This window comes from Oncorhynchus kisutch, linkage group LG6 (genome assembly GCF_002021735.2).
Source record: "Oncorhynchus kisutch isolate 150728-3 linkage group LG6, Okis_V2, whole genome shotgun sequence".
NCBI classification, from domain to species: domain Eukaryota; kingdom Metazoa; phylum Chordata; class Actinopteri; order Salmoniformes; family Salmonidae; genus Oncorhynchus; species Oncorhynchus kisutch.
This window is the reverse complement of record NC_034179.2, coordinates 13,926,676-13,944,779: the sequence shown is the minus strand read 5'-3', so window position 1 is coordinate 13,944,779 and position 18,104 is coordinate 13,926,676. Positions and strand designations below refer to the sequence as shown.

General features: G+C 44.2%; 1 protein-coding gene across 17 annotated transcripts in view; it reads right to left on the bottom strand.

Annotated features, from left to right (window-relative positions):
* Nucleotides 1–18,104, bottom strand: part of LOC109892349 (spermatid perinuclear RNA-binding protein) — a 193,992-nt gene that overhangs the window by 14,275 nt on the left and 161,613 nt on the right. For 10 of the 17 annotated variants that reach the window (XM_031826231.1, XM_031826236.1, XM_031826230.1 and 7 more), the window contains 8 exons: nucleotides 16,751–16,845; nucleotides 16,057–16,152; nucleotides 14,489–14,600; nucleotides 13,340–13,437; nucleotides 11,127–11,313; nucleotides 9,204–9,412; nucleotides 3,441–3,584; nucleotides 1,704–1,838 (listed from right to left, as the gene is read on the bottom strand). In XM_031826231.1, the coding sequence (XP_031682091.1) occupies nucleotides 1,704–1,838; nucleotides 3,441–3,584; nucleotides 9,204–9,412; nucleotides 11,127–11,313; nucleotides 13,340–13,437; nucleotides 14,489–14,600; nucleotides 16,057–16,152; nucleotides 16,751–16,845 (1,076 nt within the window). Of the gene's footprint in view, nucleotides 1–1,703; nucleotides 1,839–3,440; nucleotides 3,585–9,185; nucleotides 9,413–11,126; nucleotides 11,314–13,339; nucleotides 13,438–14,488; nucleotides 14,601–16,056; nucleotides 16,153–16,750; nucleotides 16,846–18,104 lie in introns of all 17 variants that reach the window. The other 7 variants (XM_031826219.1, XM_031826225.1, XM_031826218.1 and 4 more) reach the window with 1 other exon arrangement.

Below are 18,104 nucleotides of genomic sequence, written 5' to 3'. Positions count from 1 at the left end.
TAGTATAGAGATATCCTGTATGTCTGGTGGTATAGAGATATCCTGTATGTCTAGTGGTATAGTATAGAGATATCCTGTATGTCTGGTGGTATAGAGATATCCTGTATGTCTGGTGGTATAGAGATATCCTGTATGTCTGGTGGTATAGTATAGAGATATCCTGTATATCTGGTGGTATAGTATAGAGATATCCTGTATGTCTGGTGGTATAGAGATATCCTGTATGTCTGGTGGTATAGAGATATCCTGTATGTCTGGTGGTATAGTATAGAGATATCCTGTATATCTGGTGGTATAGAGATATCCTGTATATCTGGTGGTATAGAGATATCCTGTATGTCTGGTGGTATAGAGATATCCTGTATGTCTAGTGGTATAGTATAGAGATATCCTGTATGTCTGGTGGTATAGAGATATCCTGTGTGTCTGGTGGTATAGAGATATCCTGTATGTCTGGTGGTATAGTATAGAGATATCCTGTATATCTGGTGGTATAGTATAGAGATATCCTGTATGTCTGGTGGTATAGAGATATCCTGTATGTCTGGTGGTATAGAGATATCCTGTATGTCTGGTGGTATAGTATAGAGATATCCTGTATATCTGGTGGTATAGAGATATCCTGTATATCTGGTGGTATAGAGATATCCTGTATATCTGGTGGTATAGAGATATCCTGTATGTCTGGAGGTATAGTATAGAGATATCCTGTATGTCTGGTGGTATAGTATAGAGATATCCTGTATATCTGGAGGTATAGTATAGAGATATCCTGTATGTATGGTGGTATAGTATAGAGATATCCTGTATGTATGGTGGTATAGAGATATCCTGTATATCTTCTGGTATAGAGATATCCTGTATATCTGGTGGTATAGTATAGAGATATCCTGTATCTCTGGTGGTATAGTATAGAGATATCCTGTATGTCTTCTGGTATAGAGATATCCTGTATGTCTAGTGGTATAGAGATATCCTGTATATCTGGTGGTATAGTATAGAGATATCCTGTATGTCTGGTGGTATAGAGATATCCTGTATGTCTGCTGGTATTGTATTGCTACTGGTGCTGACTAATGACACCAGCCAGAGGAAGGATCTGTAGCTTCAACACCTGTATCCATCAGACAGGAGAAACACTACATGTCAGGTGTGACAGACTTGACCTCCGCAAAGTGATGTGGATCTATCACAGAGTCACTGAGGCGTGACAGAAAACATCACAGCTGAGCAGAGGGAAGAATGACTGGATGGGACAACACTACACTGGTCTGGAGGGAGGAATGACTGGATGGGACAACACTACACTGGTCTGGAGGGAGGAATGACTGGATGGGACAACACTACACTGGTCTGGAGGGAGACATGACTGGATGGGACAACACTACACTGGTCTGGAGGGAGGAATGACTGGATGGGACAACACTACACTGCTCTGGAGGGAGACATGACTGGATGGGACAACACTACACTGGTCTGGAGGGAGGAATGACTGGATGGGACAACACTACACTGCTCTGGGAAAGACTGATGTAGTATCTGATGAGCTAGCCAGGTAGTATGCACCAACCTCCATTGAGTTGTATCAAAGTTCTTAGACAGTCAGTGTGTGTGTGTGTGTGTGTGTGTGTGTGTGTGTGTGTGTGTGTGTGTGTGTGTGTTATATACTGTTCCAGTGGAGAAACGGCCGGTGCATTCCTCACCTCCATGGCAAAGCGTTTGTCATGGCTGCCCCCGCTCTCTGATATGAGCTCGTACTTCAGACCTCTGCGTTTCTCATTGAGCTCCATGACGGGGTTCTTACCGCTGGCCGTCAGAATAGGACCCTGAGTTCGGACCTGCGAGACCACAAGAACAGAATAAAATATGATTACAGACAGATAACATAACCAGCAACACTGGATCAACAGAGAATCTACACGATATATACCAAAGTATGTGGACACCCCTTCAAATGAGTGGATATTGCTATTTCAGCCATACCCGTTGCTGACAGGTGTTTAAAATCGAGCACACAGCCATGCATTCTCCATAGACAAACAATGGGTTTCCATGGCCGAGCAGCCGCACACAAGCCTAAGATCACCATGCGCAATGCCAAGTGTTGGCTGGTGTAAAGCTTGCCGCCATTGGACTCTGGAACAGTGGAAACGTGTCCTCTGGACCGATGAATCATGCTTCACCATCTGGCAGTCCGATGGACGAATCTGGGTTTGGCGGATGCCAGGAGAACGCTACTTGCCCGAATGCATTGTGCCAACAGTAAAGTTTGGTGGAGGAGGAGTAATGGTCTGGCACTGTTTTTCATGGTTTGGGCTAAGCCCCTTAGTTCCAGTGAAGGGAAATCTTAACACTACAGCATACAATGACATTTCTGTGCTTCCAGTGGGAAGGCACAAAGTGAGGTCCATACAGAAATGGTTCGACTAGATCGATGTGGAAGAACTTGACTGGCCTGCATAGAGACCTGACCTCAACCCCATTGAACACCTATGGGATGAATTGGTATGCCGACTAAGAGCCAGGCCTAACCACCCAAACTCAGTGCCCGACCTCACTAATACTCTTGTGGCTGAATGGAAGCAAGTCCCAGCAGCAATGTTCCAACATCTAGTGGAAAGCCTTTCCAGAAGAGCGGAGGCTGTTATAGCAGCAAAGGGTGGACCAACTCCATATTAATGCCCATGATTTAGGAATGAGATGTTCCACGAGCAGTCATCCACATACTTTTGGTCATGTAGTGTATGTGGCCTTGCGTGCGCGTGTGTGTGCGCGTGCTCATTACGAGACAGGGACATTTTCATTGTTCATTTATTATGGATACCCACATACATGTAGGTATGTTATGCTCATCAAAAACAATGCCGACCACTCTGTCTCCATGTACCAGAATGCTGCCGTTGGTAAGAACATTCTCACCTTTACTGTTAAGGCTGCAAGCTCTACCAACAAAATATGATCTAGCACTCTGGTACCCTGCAAACCATGATCCATTTTGTATTCTACATGAGTCAAATACAATGGAGTCCATTGCCCATGTTGTAAATGGCTGCTGTTCATAGAAGGATGCCAAGAAGCTGCTTAAATACCAGCCCTTCGTGGCACGCTGGGATGTCTCGGGTGTAGGTGCAAGCTGGTGGCGCTGATATTTGGCAGTCTCGGCCAGGTACACAGGCTTGCAGGGCGTGGCCTCCAGTATGCGGGTCAGACAAAAACTGGGGCAAAGCAATTGTCTAGGTACTGCTCTGTTTCAGCTGTCGTGGGCAGCCTGGCTGTTTGGACAAGGAGATTCTTTCTGTACCCTTGAGTGCCACGCATACAGGGACCTTTGAAATGTTTGGATCCTTTTCTTGTACATTTGATTGGTGGATTCAAACAAAGTATATAAAGTGTGTGTGTGTGTGTGTGTGTGTGTGTGTGTGGGTGTATGTGTAGTGTACCTCCAGTGTATTTGAGCTGTCTGAGTGTGTTGTGTTATTGCTGTGTGTGGACGATTCACTCCTCCCCTCTCCGTCTGACTTCTCGTCTGCACTGCAGTCCAGGTCCGTATCAAACCCTGTAGGGTAACCCATCGCCTGAAGGACCTAGACAGAGGAGGAGAGGAGGAAGAGCGATAGAGGGAAGTGGAGGAGGATTAGAAGAGAAAGAGGAGAGGAGGAATGAGAAAGTGGGGAGGAATAGATGGAGGAAGAGGAGATGAAGAGGAATGAAAGCAAGTCAGGCACAAATCCATATTCAAACACTTCTGATTCCTTCCTCTAAAACTATCCCAATGTTCATTCACTTCTTAACAATACTACTGTCGGTCCTGAATTCCGGTTCTGAGTGACTGAGTTTAATCTCCAACACTGTATTACTATAATAGCAGGTTCCCTACAGGCTAATTCACCAACAGAAGCACAGTACAGTTGGGGCTTCTGTAGTCAGTGGACCGGTACCTTTCTCTGTGTGGATGGAACAGGAACACCCTTTGTGTCTGACCCAAATTGGTGATTGTGCTGCAGCTGGACACACACACACATGCATACACACACAGTCACGCGCGCAGGGCCATTACCAGAGTCTGAGTTTAGTCCATCTACAAACACTTAGCCTCTACACATTATCTCAGAGGAACCTGTTAGCAGAACATGGATTTTATTAACAAAAGGTAAACAAATATGTTTGCTTTACGGAACTTTCTTGTTGTTGCAGTTTTACAGCTAATTTCCTGCAATTCTAAACATTTTGCATGACTTATTCCATGTTAATATTGTATTTGAGTGAGAAATCAATGTGGGGCATTGAGGTGCCCTGCGTGCTAGGTCGGTAATTCGGCGGCCATGATTATTACAAGTTTAGATAGCTGGCTAGACTAACTAGACTAATTTACCAAAAAAAACAAAGTAGTACTGACATGGGCTGATTTATACTAGTCATTAGCAGTCCTCTTATCCAGAGCCACTTACAGGACCACATAGGGTTAAGTTCCTGGCTCAAGGGCACATCGACAGAGCTTTGTGGGCTCCGGGATTCGAAACAGCAATCTTTCAGTTACTGTCCCAATGCTCTAACCGCTAGGCTACCTGCCTCCTAACTGAGTGACATGTTACAAGAGGAAAACTGCTGATGCACAACCAAGTTTCAAAACATTTGAACTCTCAACAGTTTTTCGAAAACATTACAGAGGTCCGGACCTCGGTGTCCTCAGCTACGTCCCTGCACGTGCGTTCCTGCGCGTGCGTCCCTGCGCGTGCGTCCCTGCGTGTGCGTCCCTGCGCGTACATCCCTGCGCGTGCATCCCAGGGGCACCAGATCAAAGCAGTGGAGAAGCAGAGTAGTATCGGGACCTTTTATGGCAATCGTTGGAGGATAGAGGATCATCCCAGCTCTATGCTTGGGAGAGTCTCTTTGTTTACAACGACTTTGGGATTACACGGATTTGGCCGCCTTACCCCACAGGATCCAGTAGGGGGGCGGGGCGAGGAGGGGGGGTTAAAGTCATCCCTGTGTGACCACAACTGGAGCCCAACAACACAACACTGCATGACCGACACTTGCACTCCTCTCCTCTCCTCTCCTCACACAACACAATAGATGTGTCTGAATTAGAGGTCGACCGAGTAATCGTAATGGCCGATTAATTAGGGCCGATTTCAAGTTTTCATAACAATCGGAAATCGGTATTTTTGGGCGCCGATTTAAAAATATCTATATTTTTTTACACCTTTATTTAACTAGGCAAGTCAGTTAAGAACACATTCTTACTTTCAATGACGGCCTAGGAACGGTGGGTTAACTGCCTCGTTCAGGGGCAGAACGACAGATTTTCACCATGTCAGTTCGGGAGATCCAATCTTGCAACCTCACATTTAACTTGTCCAATGCTATAACCACCTGCCTCTCATTGCACTCCACAAGGAGACTGCCTGTTCCGCGAATGCAGTAGAAGCCAAGGTAAGTTGCTAGCTAGCATTAAACTTATCTTATAAAAAACAATCAATCAATCATAATCACTAGTTATAACTACACATGGTTGATGATATTACTAGTTTATCTAGCGTGTCCTGCGTTGCATATAAATCGATGCAACGCTGGGGGATGATTTAACAAAAGCACATTTGTGAAAAAAAAAGCACAATCGTTGGACGACTGTACCTAACCATAAACACCAACGCCTTTCTGAAACTCAATACACAGAAGTATATATTTTTAAACCTGCATATTTTTCTAAAAGAAATCCAGGTTAGCAGGCAATATTAACCAGGTGAAATTGTGTCACTTCTCTTGCGTTCATTGCACGCAGAGTCAGTGTATATGCAACAGTTTCGGCAGCCTGGCTTGTTGCGAACTAATTTGCCAGAATTTTACGTAATTATGACATACATTGAAGGTTGTGCAATGTAACAGGAATATTTAGACTGATGGATGCCACCCGTTAGATAAAACATGGAACGGTTCCGTATTTCACTGAAATAAACGTTTTGTTTTCAAAATGATAGTTTCCGGATTCAACCATATTAAATGACCAAAGGCTCGTATTTCTGTGTGTTATGCTATAATTGAGTCTATGATTTGATAGAGCAGTCTGACTGAGCGATGGTAGGCAGCAGCAGGCCCGTAAGCATTCATTCAAACAACACTTTTGTGTGTTTTGCCAGCAGCTCTTCGCAAGCAAAGTGCTGTTTATGACTTCAAGCCTATCAGCCTAATGGCTGGTGTAACCGATGTGAAATGGCTAGCTAGTTAGCGGGGTGCGCGCTAATAACGTTTCAAACGCCACTCGCTCTGAGACTTAGAGTAGTTATTCCCCTTGCTCTGCAAGGGCCGCGGCTTTTGTGGAGCGATGGGTAACGCTGCTTCGAGTGTGGCTGTTGTCGATGTGTTCCTGGTTCGAGCCCAGGTAGGAGCGAGGAGGGGGACGGAAGCTATACTGTTACACTGGCAATACTAAAGTGCCTATAAGAACATCCAATAGTCAAAGTTATATGAAATACAAATGGTATAGAGAGAAATAGTCCTATAAATACTATATTAACAACAACCTAAAACCTCTTACCTGGGAATATTGAAGACTCATGTTAAAAGGAACCACCAACTTTCATATGTTCTCATGTTCTGAGCAAGGAACTCAAACGTTAGCTTTCTTACATGGTACATATTGTACTTTTACTTCTCCAACACTTTTTTTTGCATTATTTATACCAAATTGAACATGTGTCATTATTTATTTGAGGCTAAATAGATTTTTATTGATGTATTATATCAAGTTAAAATAAGTGTTCATTCAGTATTGTTGTAATTGTCATTATTACAAATCCATTTTTTTTAAATAATCGGCCGATTAATCGGTATCGCTGTTGATAAATCATAATCAGTCGACCTCTAGTCTGAATCGCATACTTCTCTCCTCACACAACACAACAGATGTGTCTCTGGCCTACTAACTTACTTATCTTATACAATCATATTACCTATCTGTCTGTCTAGACTGTGACCCTGTGTACAAACACTAATGCCTCAAAGCTGTTGCTACTATAGAACTATTAGTACTATCTAGTAGTTCTATCACACCGACCCGACCTGAACCAGATGTTTAGTTTCACAGTCCTTTCTAACACCATTCCATCTACTATGGTGAATGTGTAAGCAGGCCGGCGAAGTACAGCTCAGCTCAGTAGTGTGAAAAGCCTGCAACACTCCCACACTGTACATTGCATTGTAAAACACACTCAAATCAATATCAAATGTTATTTGTCACATGCTTCAAAAACAACAGGTGTGGACCAATAGTGAAATGCTTACATACGGGACCTTCCCGACATTACAGAGAAATGTAGAATAATAATAACACGATGAGTAATGATAACTTAGTTATATACACTGGGTACCAGTACTGAGTCAATGTGCAGGGGTACAAGGTCATTGAGGTAGAAATGAACATATATGTACAGTAGGGGTCAAATGACTAGGCAACAGGATAGATAATAAACATTAGCAGCAGCGTTTGATGAGACAAAAGAGTTAGTGCAAAACGGGTCAATGCAGATAGTTAAATAGTTAACCAATATTTACTCTGACTAACTATTTAGCAGTCTTATGGCTTGGGGGTAGAAGCTGTTCAGGCTCCTGTTGGTTCTAGACTTGGTGCATCGGTACTACCTGCCGTGCGGTAGCTGAGAGAACAGTCTATGACTTGGGTGGCTGGAATCTTTGAGAAATGTTCAGGCCTTCCTCTGACACCGCCTGGTATAGAGGACCTGGATGGTAGGGAGCTCAGCCTCAGTGATGTACTCGGCCGTACGCTCCACCCTCTGTAGTGCCTTGCGGTCGGATTGCATGCAGTTGCCATACCAAGTGGTAATGCAGTCAAGATGCTCTCAATGGTGCAGCTGTAGAACCTTTTGAGGATCTGAGGACCCATGCCAAACCTTTTCAGCCTCCTGATTGGGAAGAGGCAGTGTCTTGACTTCTTCACGACTGTCTTGGTGTGTTTTGGACCATGTCAATTCCTTGGTGATGTGGACACAGAGGAACTTGAAGCTCTCGACCTGCTCCACTACAGCCCTGTCGATGTGGATGGGGGCGAGCTTGGCATTCTGTTTCCTGTAGTACAGGATCAGCTCCTATCTATTGCTGACGTTGAGGGGCAGGTTGTTGGGATACGCATGTACGTCCGGTCACTGTGGGGACGACGTCGTCGATGCACTTATTAATGAAGCCGGTGAATGTGGTAAACTCCTCAATGCCATCGTATAAATCCCGGAACATATTACAGTCTGTACAAGCGAAACAGTACTGTATCTTAGAATCCGCTTCATCGGACCACTGGTATTTCCAGTTAGAGATTTTGCTTATAAGGTGGAATCAGGAGGATAAAGTTATGGTCAGAGGGCAAGGGAGAGCCTTGTATGCATTTTTGTGACTGGAGTAAAGGTCATCTAGATTTTCTCACCTCTAGTTGCACAGGCGACATGCTGGTAAAAAAATGTTTCCTGCATTAAATTCACTGGCCACAAGAAGCGCCGCCTCTGGGTGTGGATTTTTTTGTTTGACGGAACAGAGGGTAGAGGCGGTTAATTATCTTGCCAACGGAACAGAGGGTAGAGGCGGTTTATTATCTCGCCAACGTATTTTGGTCAGGATGCCGGCTCGTCTGACTCTTATACGCGGTGGCTTCCTCTTTAAAATCCCGGGCATGGTCCGGAGAAAGCAGAATGTCCAGAGTTGCCGACTGGAAGTAGAAATTGTAATCCAAGGTTATTGATTGCTCTTCTGATCTCCAGAAGTGATTTTCAGTCATAGGAAATTAATGGCGGAGACATTATGTACAAAAAAAAGTTAAGATCAGCGTAATTTAAAAAATATATATAGTAGAATTGATCAGGAGCCTGTCAAACGGCTGCTATCCACTGCAGCGCCATCTTAGTTGACCAGGGGCCCTCTATTTAGCCCCTTCCCCCTCCGACCCACACGCTTTATTTACCTCCCCTTCCCCCTCCGACCCACACGCTTTATTTACCTCCCCTTCCCCCTCCGACCCACACGCTTTATTTACCTCCCCTTCCCCCTCCGACCCACACGCTTTATTTACCTCCCCTTTCACCTCCGACCCACACGCTTTATTTACCTCCCCTTCCCCCTCCGACCCACACGCTTTATTTACCTCCCCTTCCCAACATGTATCCACCTCTTCTCTCAGTCACCTGGCATAGATCTTTTACCTTCACAGCAACATGCAGCTTGGCGGTTTTCTTGGAGGAGCCTGAGGCTTCGTGCACAGTGCTGTCTACGTCTACAGACATGGTGAAGACAGGAGCGTGGACCGGGCCGGACTGGGACAGCAGCTTGTACTGCAGACCTGGACGTATCTGATTCAGACGCATCAGAGCATTCATTGGTTGGTTGGTGTCTATTGCTTTGCTGTCGAGGACTGGAGGATAGGTGGAGTAGAGAAAGAGAAAGGGAAACAGCGAGAGAAAGGATGACAGAGAGTGTTAGAGCGAGAAAGGGAGACAGCAAGAGATACAAGAGAGGGTAAACAAAATAACAGTGATTGTTGTTCAATCAACAAATGTCTTAAATACATGGTGATATCATAAATGCTTATTCACAGAACACTGTACCTGAGAAGTTGCCTTGGAGCTTTTGATTGTGTTTTTGAATATTACAAAAGGGGACCCTTGCTTCCAAAGTAGAGCTGAGCGGTATACCTTATTTTACTATATAACGGTATTGATGCACTGACCGGTTTGGGTTTTTACTTCACCTTCTCTAACGGTACTTGAATGTTTGGTTTGTTAAATGTGATAAGCTGTGTGTAACGTCTATTTTTATAGTTTACTCCGCTACTTGAGTCATCCCTCTCCACTCTCTCATTGCCCCTTTCCACACAGACCTAGTCCTGCCCCCTGTCACTCAACAACGTTGTTTCCAATTTGATTTTATTATACATTCACAAGCGTTCTATAATTACAATATTAGTTTGTGTTTCTTACATCTGCAAACAGCTAGTTTGTATTATCTTAGTCAGTTAAGCTAAATCGTGTTAGTCACTAATGCTAATCGCTAGTTAGCTGGCTAACTAGCTAATAAAAGTAGTGAGTCAGAGCAACCGTAGCTAGCTAATACAGCCTGATACCAGTATTGGTGGAGGCCTAAATCAGCATGTTGTTTGTACAACAGTATCTTCAAAATCAAAGAGGAATAGGCGAAGCATGAATATGTTGGCTACATGAATAAAGATTTAATGTAGCCAAAGATTATAGGGTCCCCGAGGAAACATGGAACATCACTTTGGATCCTACCGTGTCACAATAACTCATCCGTGCATTTTCATTTGTTGTCATGTCAAACAACACTGTATTCAAAGTGCCCACTATTATTTATATTCTAACTATAGAATTATAATAAACATTCTATTTCCATGATTCCAACAGTTCTCCCAAGTGTTTTAATCGAATTCCCAATTGCAACATTTGGTTAAATATAAGGCCTAGTATTTTGCCCATATCGTGGCAGTGTGGAAATTATCTCAAATGAGTGCAGGAAATGCAGAACTTGATGAAATGCAGGAAATTTGTTTTGGTTGAAGTTGAATTGAACAGTATAAAACAATCAGAATGTAGAAAGACTCATTGGAATCACTGAGAATGTATGTGTTGCCACCCTAGGATCACTCACTACTCAAAAAGCAAATGTAGAACTTTTATTAATCAAAAGCATAAAATACCATCAAAAATGTGAAAAATACCATATATGATATGATATTTTGGCCATATCGCCCTTTTCCAAAGACCATCATTTCTGCCTAATTCTAACATAGTAGCACTACCCAACCACCATCTCAAAACACAGAAACAGTTTGATCGAATCCTCAGACAACAGCTTCACATTCTGACTGTGATGTGTGTCTGTGTGCACTATTCTATTCCAGAAGCTCATTGCTAAATCTGTTTCCTTCTAACCAATTCCTTCTGATAACTTTATTATAGCCTGGTCCTAGATCTGTTTATTCTGTATAGCCAACTAGAGAAACTACTGGCCGGAATTGTCCAAGAAAAATGTCTGTGGACAAATAAGTTTATCTTATATTATCACATGGCCCAGGTCAAATGACTGAGCAAGGTCAGGGGAGCAGAGCTGACCTTTCCTCAGGTTCCTCTTCATTTTCTTGATGAGGTCTTTGTCGTCCGTGGGCCCGTCCTCATAAGGCCTCTTTAGCCCAGAGCCATCCCTGTCTGACCAGGGGTACTTCTGGGGTTTACTAGAGGGGAGAGGGTCCATCTCCAGCACCTTGTAGATCTGACCAAACGCCATCAGTCTCAGGGCGTGCTGAGAGAGAGAGAGAGTTGAAAAAGACAGAAAGACTTAACAGACTAAGGAGGAAAGAGACAGGCAGGAGGACAGACAAAGAGAAAGACAGGACAACTGGAGTGTAGTCTAGTGGTAAAGCTGCCAACTCCAGACCACACATCCCCCCCTGGCGATGGGGGTTTAAAGCCCCTCAACTGTCTACTATCTAAAACAGACAGTAGAAATACATTTAAATAAAACATTTGGTTTTACTGTTGTTTGTTTTTATGAACACGTACCTCTTCAGCAACAACTGCCATCACAGTTGCCAGGTGTTACTGGGTTTACTTAGCAACAGTGGCTCCAGAACTAACTCCAGGTAAACAATACAAGCAGATCATTTGAGCAGCACTTTGCTGTGGCTCAGACTAGTGACATAGAGAAGCTATTGGGTCTTCATGGTTCACTGTATCTATGACTATGTCTGCAGGGAAATATATTGTGGATATCGTGATTGGCAGTTTAAAACCATCTGTTCATCACTGAGAGAATGATGAAAGGAGAAGAAGCACAGACTTACCTAAGATAAAATATATGCCTTTGGGGCTGCACGCACGCACACACACCTCCATTCTCTCTCTCCATCCTTCTCTCTATCCTCTCTATATCCTCTCTCTCAAAAAACTGTCTATATAACATCCCACAGTTGACAGTGAATGTCAGAGCAAAAACCACTCTATGAGGTCGAAGGAATTTTCCGTAGAGCTCCGAGACAGGATTGTGATAAGGCACAGATCTGGGGAAGGGTACACCAAAACAATTCTGCAGCATTGAAGATTCTCAAAAACACAGTGGCCTCCATCATTCTTAAATGGAAGAAGTTTTGAACCACCAAGACTCTTCCTAGAGCTGGCTGCCCGGCCAAACTGAACAATCAGGGGAGAAGGGCCTTGGTCAGGGAGGTGACCAAGAACACGATGGTCTTTCTGACAGAGCTCCTGAGTTCCTCTGTGGATATGGGAGAACCATCTAGAAAGACAACCATCTCTGCAACACTCCACCAAGGCCTTTTTGGTAGAGTGGCCAGACGGAAGTCACTCCTCAGTAATAAGCACATGACAGCAGTAAAATGACATTTAAAAAACAGATTTTAAAAAACACCTTATGGAACAGCAGGGACTGTGAAGCAACACAAACATTGGCACAGACACACGCACACACATAGATCTAACATCTCTGGAGATGAAAATAGCTGTGCAGCGATGCACCCCATCTAACCTGACAGAGCTTGAGAGGATCTGCAGAGAAGATATATACAGGTGTTGCAGTCATACAGGTTTGCCAAGCTTGTAGCATCATACCCAAGAAGACTCGAGGCTGTAATCACTGCCAAAGGTGCTTCAACAAAGTACTGAGTAAAGGGTCTGAATACTTATATAAATGTGATATTTCAGTTTTAATTTGATATAAATTAGCAACCATTTCTAAAAACCAATTTTTGTTTGTCATTATGGGGTATTGTGTGTAGATTGGTCTGCACACTTTCCGAATGTAAATACACATAAATACGGGCTCACACACAAACGTCCCAGGGGTAATGAGGCAGTGCTTTTCCATGCTCATCATTAAGGTTCAGATCCTGGGTGGGAGGCGGTGAGGCTGGATTGATAAGGTGTGTATCGATGCGGTCCCACTCCACTCACCACAGCCCAGAGCCCAGATAAGAGTAGGTAGCTGAGCAGAGCATCTTTAAGGGCTCTCCCCTGTCTGACAGGAGTCTAATCTCCAGGCTACAGAAGAGATAAGAGGATGGAGTCCCCTTGGCCAGCTGCTGTCAACACGAAACAGTCACTGCAGACAACTACACCGAGGACTCTACCTGGACGCTATAGGTAATGGCCTCCAGGAATGACCGACTGGGTTGAAACCTAGGTCTCCTGCATGCCACAAGACTGTGTTAGCCCACTGAGCTAAAACCTTTGGGGCATTAGCACAGGGCATCAGGTCTCAGGCAAGGTTATATATCCCACGAGTTATAAGTGACAGGTGTGAAGTGAGGTGTTACCTGTGCATTGTAGGTGATGGCCTCAGCCTCCTCGTCTGTCATGGCCGTCAGGGTGTTGGTCAGCTTCTTCTCACATGGGTCGTGTAACCCTGGTCCTCCTGGGGGTCGGAAAGAGACTTTATTCAAAAGTGGCATCGTCAATGAGACATCATTTTCTGGTCTTTCCTTACAATATCAATACAGTATCATAACGTTCCATCCCTTCCTGTGCTTTCAAAACTACAGATCTCCCCCTCCTCCTCCTTTCCAAAAGACCCCCCCCCTCCTCTTTATTTCCTACAGACCCCCCCTCCTCCTCCTTATTTCATACAGCCCCCCCCTCCTCCTTATTTAATCCAGAACCCCCTCCTCCTCCTCCTCCTCCTCCTTATTTCCTACAGACCCCCCCCCCTCCGTTTCATACAGTCCCCCCCTCCTCCTTATTTCCTACAGACCCCCCCCCCTCCTTATTTAATCCAGAACCCCCTCCTCCTCCTTATTTCATACAGACCTCCCCCTCCTCCTTATTTCATACAGTCCCCCCCTCCTCCTTATTTCCTACAGACCCCCCCCCCTCCTTATTTAATCCAGAACCCCCTCCTCCTCCTCCTCATTTCATACAGACCTCCCCCTCCTCCTCATTTCATACCGACCTCCCCCTCCTCCTCATTTCATACCGACCTCCCCCTCCTCCTCATTTCATACCGACCTCCCCCTCCTCCTCATTTCATACATACCTCCCCCTCCTCCTCATTTCATACAGACCCCCCTCCTCCTCATTTCATACAGACCCCCCTCCTCCTTATTTCATACAGACCTCCCCCTCCTCCTCATTTCATACAGACCCCCCTCCTCCTTATTTCATACAGACCTCCCCCTCCTTCTCCTTATTGACTGTTCGCTCAGGTGAACTGAATGAGCCTCTCATTCTAAAATCATTCAATACTAATGAATTAGTATTAAAATATCAATATCGTAAAATCAACCTGATCATCAGAAAGCATTAACAGGATTGTTGTTTTCCCATTTCTGTTTGTAACGGGGAAGAGAGAGAGAGTAGAGACAGACAGACAGATAGACAGAGGGAGCGAGAGAAAGAACAAGAAAAGAGAGAGACAGAAAACCTAGAAGAGAGAGAGGGAGAGAGAGAGAGATTGGTAGGTACTGTACCTGGAAGCAGGATTCCCGAGGCCAGACACTCCATGACTCTACGTAGGGCTTCCCCTGCACCCAGCGGCCGGTTACACGTGGCTATGGCCTTCTCACAAATCAGCTCCAGGGGCTTGGGATGAGAAGGAGAGAGATCAAGATTAAGTTCAGGATTAAGTTCAAGTAAGGACAGAGAGATCAGAGCAGCTGTTAGTGGCACACAACCCACTTTTGTTCGGAGAGATTGTTAATGGAAACATTGAAGAATAACTATATGCTGGAGTTTCTTTATTTTTTAAATGCAGTTTATTATTTTCTCCTTGCGACTGGGAATATGCTGGATGTGCAAACTACACCTGTACACTAGTGATGAGCGGGATGACTCATAACCCGCAATCCACACGGTTATATCATCGGGTTGATGCATAACCCGCAGTCTCCACGGTTATATCATCGGGTTGACTCATAACCCACAGTCCCCACGGTTATATCATCGGGTTGACGCATAACCCGCAGTCTCCACGGTTATATCATCGGGTTGACGCATAACCCGCAGTCCCCACGGTTATATCATCGGGTTGACTCATAACCCGCAGTCCCCACGGTTATATCATCGGGTTGACTCATAACCCGCAGTCCCCACGGTTATATCATCGGGTTGACTCATAACCCGCAGTCCCCACGGTTATATCATTGGGTTGACTCATAACCCGCAGTCCCCACGGTTATATCATTGGGTTGACGCATAACCCAGAGTCTCCACGGTTATATCCACGGGGCAGGCTGGTTTAGGGTCATGAAATATTGTGTGGATGGAGGGCGGGTGGGTGGCGGGTTGAATAAAGAGAAAACAATGCCTTTTTTTAAAAACTATGTATAATTTTTGTGTTAATTGATATCTGTAGGCTACATTGAGGTTTTTCTTTCATTATTTTAGGTTATCTGTCATTAGTGGGTAAGCCTAAAATATAGGGCCTAACTGTACGTTCACCAAATAGCCTACACACTAATCCCCAAATAGCCTACACACTAATCCCCAAATAGCCTACACACCAATCACCAAATAGTCTACACACCAATCACCAAATAGCCTACACACCAATCACCAAATAGCCTACACGCCAATCACCAAATAGCCTACACGCCAATCACCAAATAGCCTACACGCTAATCACCAAATAGCCTACACGCTAATCACCAAATAGCTTACACGCAAATCACCAAATAGCCTACACGCAAATCACCAAATAGCCTACACGCAAATCACCAAATAGCCTACACGCTAATCACCAACTAGCCTACACGCTAATCACCAACTAGCCTACACGCTAATCACCAAATAGCCTACATGCTAATCAACAAATAGCCTACATGCTAATCAACAAATAGCCTACACACTATAAGCAGAAACATATCTAAATCAGACAACGAAAATCCTGCATCCCCCCTCAAAAAATCGTTCCGCCATCTCTGACTAGCCTACAGCGCATGTTCTATATTGGCTGGTTAGGGTCGGGTGCAGGCCTGTGGATGGGTTGTACCCCTTTCAACTGTGCAGACTGTGACAGACTTTGTACAGACAGACTCACCCATCCTTTGAGTGGCTCCCAGGCTGGCAGTCTATTGCTCATGTCTCTTAGGATCCTGAGGATGATGACACACGACTTCAAGCCGTTTACTCTGGCCTGAGAGGAGAGGGAGAGGAGGTAACAACGATATGAGTACAAGAGGAGTACTACTGTACAATGTCAGTGAATGAAACGTTAGTAAATGGAGCTGAATAGTCCGGAACTAAGTTGTGGTTTTTGTTGCATTGTTGAGTTGAGAGTGGTAGAAAAAAGGTTTACAATTGTGACAGTCAGGCAGGTTTCAGAACAGCCAAAAGAAAGGTAAGCATTGACAGAGCACCATTGAGATATGAAATGAATGAGTCATTTTTGTATGAGAGAAAAGTATTGTTTTGTCATATTTTGTCAGTCAGGAAGGTTTCAGAACAGCCAAAATAAACAATTGCTTTTGTAGCCTTACAATTCTCTCTCTCTCGCTCTCTCTCTCTTGGCTATTGTACTACACAGAGCACGATTGAGAGATTAAATGAATGAGTCATTTTTGTATGAGAAAAATTTATTATTTTATCATAAGAATGTTTTCAATTATAGTTTGCAGATAGCTGCCATTTCAAATAAATTATATATTTTGATTTATTTCATTGATTCATTCATGTTCCTATGATCATAAGGCTACAAATAACAATGGCGAGGTTAAGTAGAACTGAGAGCCAACCTGGAACCATTTGGCATGTCGCAGAGCCGCCAGGGCCACCAGGCATCTGTGCCTGTCCAGCATGTCTGCAGGGTCGGACAGCTCAACACCCTCCACTGGTGAAATAAGAATGGGATATAAATATATACACTGTACTGCCCAAAAGTCTGGGGTCACTTAGAAATGACCTTGTTTTTGAAAGAAAAGCACATTTGTCCATTAAAATAACATGAAATTGATCAGAAATACAGTGTAGACATTGTTTATGTTGTAAATGACTATGGTAGATGGAAACGGCAGATGTTTTATGGAATATCTACATAGGCGTACAGAGGCCCATTATCAGCAACCATCACTCCTGTGTTCCAATGGCACGTTGTGTTAGCTAATCCAAATGTATCATTTTAAAGGGATAATTGATCATTAAATCAAATCAAATTTTATATGTCACATACACATGGTTAGCAGATGTTAATGCGAGCGTAGCGAAATGCTTGTGCTTCTAGTTCCGACAATGCAGTAATAACCAACAAGTAATCTAACTAACAATTCCAAAACTACTGTCTTATACAGGAGGATAAAGAATATGTACATAAGGATATATGAATGAGTGATGGTACAGAGCAGCATAGGCAAGATACAGTAGATGATATCGAGTACAGTATATACATATGAGATGAGTATGTAAACAAAGTGGCATAGTTTAAAGTGGCTAGTGATACATGTATTACATAAGGATGCAGTCGATGATATAGAGTGCAGTATATACGTATGCATATGAGATGAATAATGTAGGGTAAGTAACATTATATAAGGTAGCATTGTTTAAAGTGGCTAGTGATATATTTACATCATTTCCCATCACTTCCCATTATTAAAGTGGCTGGAGTTGAGTCAGTGTCATTGTCAGTGTGTTGGCAGCAGCCACTCAATGTTAGTGATGGCTGTTTAACAGTCTGATGGCCTTGAGATAGAAGCTGTTTTTCAGTCTCTCGGTCCCAGCTTTGATGCACCTGTACTGACCTCGCCTTCTGGATGATAGCGGGGTGAACAGGCAGTGGCTCGGGTGGTTGATGTCCTTGATGATCTTTATGGCCTTCCTGTAACATCGGGTGGTGTAGGTGTCCTAGAGGGCAGGTAGTTTGCCCCCGGTGATGCGTTGTGCAGACCTCACTACCCTCTGGAGAGCCTTACGGTTGAGGGCGGAGCAGTTGCCATACCAGGCGGTGATACAGCCCGCCAGGATGCTCTCGATTGTGCATCTGTAGAAGTTTGTGAGTGCTTTTGGTGACAAGCCGAATTTATTCAGCCTCCTGAGGTTGAAGAGGCGCTGCTGCGCCTTCTTCACGATGCTGTCTGTGTGAGTGGACCAATT